The 7,573-nt window shown below is 35.1% G+C and overlaps 1 protein-coding gene across 2 annotated transcripts in view; it reads left to right on the forward strand.

The window, feature by feature from the left end:
- PRKAA2 (protein kinase AMP-activated catalytic subunit alpha 2) overlaps positions 1 to 7,573 on the forward strand; it is a 102,502-nt gene that overhangs the window by 76,144 nt on the left and 18,785 nt on the right. The window contains 1 exon segment of one of the 2 annotated variants that reach the window (NM_001112816.1): positions 84 to 460. The exons of the other annotated variant lie outside the window; for it this stretch is intronic. Coding sequence (NP_001106287.1) covers positions 84 to 322 — 239 coding nt within the window. The 3' untranslated portion in view covers positions 323 to 460. 2 annotated transcript variants of the gene reach the window in all.

Raw genomic sequence — 7,573 nt, forward strand, 5'->3', positions numbered from 1 at the left:
ATATTCTGAATAAGATGCCGTCATAGGAAGGGCTGGGGCGAATACACTGTTCATGTAAATTGCTCTTCTTTGGTCCATTTCAGATGAGGTGGTGGAGCAGAGGTCTGGTTCCTCAACGCCTCAGCGGTCCTGTTCTGCTGCTGGCTTACACAGACCACGGTCCAGTTTGGATTCTGTAACTGCGGAGGGCCATTCACTCTCTGGCTCTCTCACGGGCTCCTTGACCGGAAGCATGTCGTCCTCTGTCTCACCTCGCCTGGGCAGTCACACCATGGATTTTTTTGAAATGTGTGCCAGTCTGATCACTACTTTAGCACGCTGATGATCTTTCCCTAGTTTTTTTTCTGTTATTGCACTGTGAAAATCAGATATATTCTTTAAATTATTATTTTACTTATGGATATCACATACTCTGAACTACTGGTTAAGGGCCGTGACTGTCTTCAGGGGACACAGTACCTCTGAAATTTACTGAAAAGAAAAGGTCTGATATTTTATTTTCTGTAGACATCTGTAATTCTGTTCTGCCTATTATAAATTCACATAGGCAGTATCTTTAATATGTGAACACTGATGAATATTATTGTTAACCTAAAATTGTGGATTCACTACAGATGATTAATATACCTTCACTGGTGAACCGTCTCAGTCAACAGGTAGTTTGGCAACATCTTGCTTTACTGTTTAGTGTAGGTAAATCCAGTTTGCTTCCTAAATTTCAGCAGGCTTTAAGCTGTGTTTATGCACAAGATTTAAAAATAACATAAATATTAGTAAGATAGTATTTAAATGTTGAAATCTTAAGAGCCAGCTCCCCCTCCCCCAAATTTTAGAACCAAATTCTACTATCAGTTTCTGCAGATATTGCCCAGTGTTCAACAGAAGGGCTGTGGTCCTGAAACCAGTAATGGTCATTTCCAGGTTCCTTCAAAACAGCTATAACCAACCAGAGGTTTTATCTTGAGATTTTCCTGAATAACATATATAAGAGCCTTCAAGGTTCTACTCAGTACTGGAACATCTGGAATTACAACTTTTGTCTTTTTCATAAACGTGTATCATTTTACAACATGCCTTCAAAATCTACCTTTCTCAAGTTCTTTTCCACTGTATTTATTTTTGTACTCCACCGAGCATGATGAAATAGTTAAATGAAACAAAGCAAACTATTGACAGTCCCTTGGAGAGACTCTGGTCTTTGGTCTCTCCCTGCGTGTGCTGGTGAGGAGCGTGTGCCTGTCCTTCTGCATCCGTCATGCCTGTTACTCACCAGGAGTTTGTTGCTGTAGTCACCCCACTCCCTCACCTTCCCTAATCACCTTTGTCTTTGCTGTTTGATCCTTAATGGCTGATGGACTTCGTTTTGAAATCCTCTCTGGTTCTCTTTCTTTGTTCTACATCTTGGTTGCTAGCCATCCAATTTGAAACACTGTTCTGGCCCTAAGGGCTTTTGTGTACTTCCAAAGCTTGGTAGGCTTGTGACCTTCACTGTTGAACCTGTTAGGGCAGGGAAGCCTTAAACATTCAAAAAAAATTCTCTGTTGAATAAATATATGTGTTGTTTACATATATACATTATATGTATTTGTATACCAGTGCTTTTAAAGGAAAACCAAACTTTTTTTTTTTGGCTTTGTGCAAGTTTTTTTAAGGCTTAAAAAAAACCCTATATAAAAAAGCAGGGTAGATAATAGCCCATTGATGATATTCTGTTTTAGTAAAAAAATATTTAATTTTTAAATTATGTATAATTTATCTAATTTGTATTTATTCATCTTGTTCAGTATGTTGTAATTAACAGTCTCATTCACCGGACTTACCCTAGAAATGATTAAGTGATTAAGCTCTTGAAAACAAAAAGTGAACACTTCCTTGACAGGTTTCTCTCTCTTTGCCAAAAGAAATGTGTTTTCTACCAAGAAGCAAATGAGAATGTTAAACCAAATTTCTCTTGTGTTTGGGAAAGACAAGTATGTCTGTCTTTAAAGAGTTTTGAGTCAGGAGTTTGCAGTGTGTCACATAATATTGTTTAGCAGAACTTTAAAAAATGGTATTACATAACTTTTAAGTATGACTTAATATCAAAGTACAAGGAATCCTTGTTTGGCAATTTGAGAAAGAGTGGGATTGCAGTTAAGGTGTTTTAAAAATTTAAACCTTTGAAAGATTGCCATCTAGTGGCATCAAAATAAACTTTTTTGTGTATATTTTTATAGGGATAAGCAGTCCTGCTGCATTAATCTTGATGTGTATATACATCTGGCAAAATTTTGGCCCCAACAAATGTGTAAATACCTCTTTTGGGAAACACAGGGCCACCTCTTAATATTTGCCTGTTAATGGGATGACCTTCAAAATAAATTAATCTGACTCCTTACTTCCAATGACAAAATCCCTAATAATTTTGAAGGCAGAGAAACAGTAGGAAGGAATCCAGTGGCATTTTAACTTCCTTAGTTTAATGAATCAGATGTTAGAAACATATTAAAATTGCTTTATATGGTTATGTTTTTTAAAGTTAAACTATTTACTATTTTTTCATTCTTGCCAGTATTTATGAATATCTGCATTTCGATAGCTACGTGTTTTCAGAGAACCAGGGGTCACAGTTTGGGTTCTTGTGTGCTGAGGTTTTTAGAGACAGCTCTTCTGTGAATGTAGATGGTGTAATACATTGGTCTGCAGAGAGAAGATTACAGGAGGCTCAGTCCAGCATAATAGGTCTAGAACATTTTCATAGAATCTCTTTGCTGCTCACACAGGGCGAGGGAAAGAATCAGTTGCTAAATTCCCATGTTTCAGTCTTGTAACCTGGATGAGTGTGGATGTAGTATGTGGTAGACAGACCGTGGGTAGGAACACTTTCTTCATGTTATGATTTTGAGGGAGAACTCTATTATTAGGCTACAGATAAAGTCTCAGCTGCATCATGAAAATGGAGTCCACAGTGGTTCTAGAACAGCATTTCTGAAACTGCATTCTGTGAGATGCTCTGCAAAAAGGGGGTTTCATTGAGCAAGTCTGATAAATGAAAATGTTACTCTCCTGCTTGAAGATGACAAAGTCAATGTGACCATTAAAGACTTTGACCAGTCCTTCTGTGGAAAAAGAAAATCATTTAAATTTGTTTAATCCTGCTTTGTCCAAATTAATTTAAACACTGTTTTAAACTTACTATTCCCTGGGGGGAAAAGCATATTCAGAAAATATGATTTTAAGAAAACTATTTACCAGGTTGCCATAATTAGGTAGATACAAATTAAGATTTCATTTGCCGTTATCAGTTGTTGGAGAGAATCTGATTCAAAATCAGAATTATTTTAATCTTGAGCGAACACTGGGTTAGTGGAATTTTCCATGCCTACAACTTATTTCATAGCACTTTGATTGTCTTAATCAGGTTTGGTATTTTGTGGAGAGCCAAATTTATTCTTTCTTGTGTTGAATGGATAACTGAAAAACCTTAAATAAGATTACTTCTAAAAATGGTGTAAGAGACTAGTGACTAATGCGTTGGCTCAATGGGTAATGAGTCAATAGCTTTGATTCCTTCTTTCAGAAAGTGTAATCAGTGAACGTTTTCTGAACACTTTTATTTAAGACACCAAATTTAGATCTAATTCCGGTTATTCTTCAATGAAGGAAAAAACAACATCCCAAATTATATATGTAGGGTGGGAGGCAAGACTATTACAAGTTGGGCTTTTGTTTTGATCAACAGACTTTTGAGACACTTTTGTAACCTCTGGTGTTTGCATTCCTTGATACCTGCTAGGTGTAAAGAGAATCCAGGAGCCTAAATTATTCGGAAGTAACAGTATTCCATGTCAGGCAATTGGCTATAGGTAGTACAGACAGTTCTCCCCTTTCCTTTCTGCAAATAGGTTTCCTGTGACAGTTACATAATCCTGGGCTTGCTTTCTCTTATTCCCTAGCCAGTTTGTACTCAGGGAATACAAATTGATTTTTATATTAGATGAGACATAATTGAGAAAATAATCATAGACAACTGTTACAGATTCTTTGACTATTTGGATTTATCTGAAAATGTACATTTTATTGAATTAATCTAAGCAATGTACCTTCGATTTTATAAACTAAATGATCTTGGAATCTGCCTGCCATAGGCACTGCATCTTTGTCTCTTCACTGATTAATAATTTAAAATCTTGTTAATGACTGTGAAATCTAAGTATCTAAATGCTAGACACTCACAGTTTTGTCTGTTTTTATTTCTTTTTAAAAGACCTCCACGTTTTCAGTTTGGCATTTCTTTACCTGATACTTTTGTCACTCTGTGACTTTTTAAATAGAGAATGTACTTTTTAAAAGTAATAGATCTCAGAGACTCTAAAATTCTGGATGAGGGATCTGTGCAATTTGTTTGTAAGTCACCTCCTGTGTTGGGCCTCATTTGTATAACCTCTGAAGTGGAAGGGATAGATTAAAAGACCTCTGGGTTACCTTTGAGCTTTAAAATAGTCTCTTCTCTGCCTTTTCATATGATTTGTATTAGCGTTCACTTTTTACATGCTGAGAGATTGTATACTAATGTGAATGATCTATATTTGCTTGGCGAGGTATTTTGAAGATACATACTTGAATGTTTTTCTAAACACAGCTGCCCCCCTGGAATATAAATGACAAAATCATCCAGAAAACCAAATATGTTAAAATATTAATAGCATGTATGTGTACTTGCCATAAAGCAAAAGATGACAAATTTGGAGTGATGGAAGTATTCCATACATTTTAATGGTGATTGTGGCTCAGCTGATAAAGAATCTGCCTGCAATGCAGGAGACCTGGGTTCGATCCCTGGGTTGGGAAGATCCCCTGGAGAAGGAAAAGGCTACCCACTCCAGTATTCTGGCCTGGAGAATTTCTTGGACAGTATCGTCCATGGGGTCGCAGAGTCAGACACAACTGAGTGACTTTCATGTCACTTTAGATCCAGAGACCCTCCATATCTATTAACTTATTCAATACATTAAAATCACCTTGTGTGTTAATGATTTTCCAAATGAGAAAGCAGGACCAGAAAGCTTTTCACAAGCTTTAATGCTATATAATGTTCCATGATGATCACTTTATGTGCCCCCTTCCCTTGGGGGAAACAGTCTGAATCACTGAAACATCTTAGTAGCTAAGTAATAAAAATAAACACAGACGCATTGTTTCAAGTCTTAGAGTGACATGAAGTAGTCTTAATATTTTTTAGTTTATTAGAATGAGTTGATTGTACTAACTAGATGTATTTATGATTATATATTGATTTTTGTTAAGTACTTTTAAGTTATTGAGGGTGCTTAAAACTACTGAAGAAACTTTTTAGGCCATGATTCTTCCTTTATTTATGTGATTCTTACAGCACAGTGCTTTTTTAAAAAGTAAAGCCAGCCCTAACTCCTATCTTAGATTATCATAATTTTTTACTATTAATCTAAATTAGGCTTATCTAAATTTCATATACAAATTGGTAATTTTTCATTTCATATGCATATTAGATGATAAGATACTATTCTCATAGAGTATATTTCTATTCACAAACTACCAAGTATTATCAGCTTGATACAGATTCTTCCAGACCTTATAGAAATTTGAAATGTAATTTATGTTTGAGCTTTTAAGAGTATATCTTATTTATACAAGTTGCTGGCATCCTTACCAGCCTTATCCATATACAATTATAATGCATATGATGCCACTGAACAGTAATAACATAATAACCTGAAGAACAGGACCCACAGTATAGACTAGATTAAGTTTTAATTCAGCTTTTTCAGCCATAACCTAATAAGAATCAGGCTGAGTCTAGAAGTGATCAGATTGTGGGACTGTATTAACTTTGTGAGTCAGTGTTTACTGCCAGCCTTGCACAGCAATGCCAGTTTGCAGCCATGGTTGTGTATGTGACTTTCTGTGACTACTGTTTATATATAAAGCAGTTCGGATGTTATGGAAGTAGCTCATGATTTTATCTGGACAAACAGGGTATGTAAATTTAAGTTACATTTGAAAAAGTGCAATTAAGGAAATCCTAGCGTAGAAAGCTCTTTGGAGGAAAAAGTGAAGTGTTTATAGGACATTCTAGCATGACAACACTTTTAAACATATAGAATTTTGACAAGGTTCATACAGTGTAAATTTTTTAATTCCAGGTTTGCTACTTTGTGTTGGTTTATAATTGCAAGGAAGGAATAGGAACATTGTACCCAAGGAGAACTGCACAGTTCATTTTTTGCTGTTAATTTAAGCTTGCATATTTCACAAGTAAAAGTCCTTTTTAAATTTTGTTACAAAGAAAAACCATTTTTCTAGATAGGTAATGGTTTCCTAAGGTGGAAAAGAGAAATAGATCCCACTAAAAAAGCAAAACACCTTAATTAGTTGTGCCTTCTTTCTTAAATTGTAGGAATGATAATTAGTTAACAATGTATTTAAACTGTATTTTTTCCCTAATTCCCCTCATTTTTACTTGTCTGTCCACAGTCACATGGTTTGTCTTTGCCTGTTTGTGTTTGGGTTCCTTTGGCCAGGCCTCACTGTCATTGTCAGAAATTGTCCACTAGCTGTGTCTGTCTGTGTCGCTTCACTTTTTAAGTCACCGTGGTAGAAGTTTGGCTGCCTTCTCATGGTTTTAAAATGAAAGCAATGAATAGCAATCTTTATATGTCAACCCTTTAAAAAGTTTGTAAAGGAAAGAAAGAATGCAGAGCAAAGAACAAAATCTAATTTGGAATCTGATTCTCAGTTTGGCTGCTGTGGCGGCAGCAGGTCATTTAACCTCATTTAATGTTTTCATCTATAAAATATGGGTGTAACCTACCTCACAGATACGTGTGAGAAACTGTTGGGAGGCCCTTGTTTAAATACAGGGTTTATCATCATATTTAATGTAAATCCCTTTTTTTAAAAATAGATATCTTTGATACTGATAGGATGAGTATCTTGATTTTAGGTAAGTTATGTGGTAAGAATGTAGAAGAACGTTTAGGAACACAATTTCACAAATTATGGTATTCTTAAGTGACTTTTGAAATTTCTTGAAAATATCAAATATTCAAATATTAAATGTCTTTTGTTGCAAGAGATATTCAGAACTTCTTAATATGTTGGCTGAAGATGCCTTAACATACCAAATTACAGTGTTTTCTCGAGACTGCTCACAAATATCTATGGTTGTACAATGTTTCGAGTGTTTAATGTAAAATTGTTATAGAACTGTGAACTCTGAGCATAGTAATCTTGTTTTAGGAAGAATGCTTGTGTTCAATATCATATATGCTTAAATATCATACAGTGACTTTGGAATGCAACAAACAAAACTGAAAGTTGACAGCCATTAGGTTGTTGTGTCCATGACAATCATAAGAAAATATAAGATTGGATATTGTTCCAAAAAATTTCAAGAACATCTTGGGGAAAAAAATTCCATAGGCTGATATATTTACCCATCAAAGCACTTGATTACATATCTAGTAAGATTATTTTTTTAACTGTTAAAATTGGGATTGTGTTTTATAATTCATTTAAGAAATGGAAACAAAAAAAAAGACCAGACTTTTAGTGC

This window comes from Ovis aries, chromosome 1, assembly GCF_016772045.2.
Source record: "Ovis aries strain OAR_USU_Benz2616 breed Rambouillet chromosome 1, ARS-UI_Ramb_v3.0, whole genome shotgun sequence".
Taxonomy (NCBI): domain Eukaryota; kingdom Metazoa; phylum Chordata; class Mammalia; order Artiodactyla; family Bovidae; genus Ovis; species Ovis aries.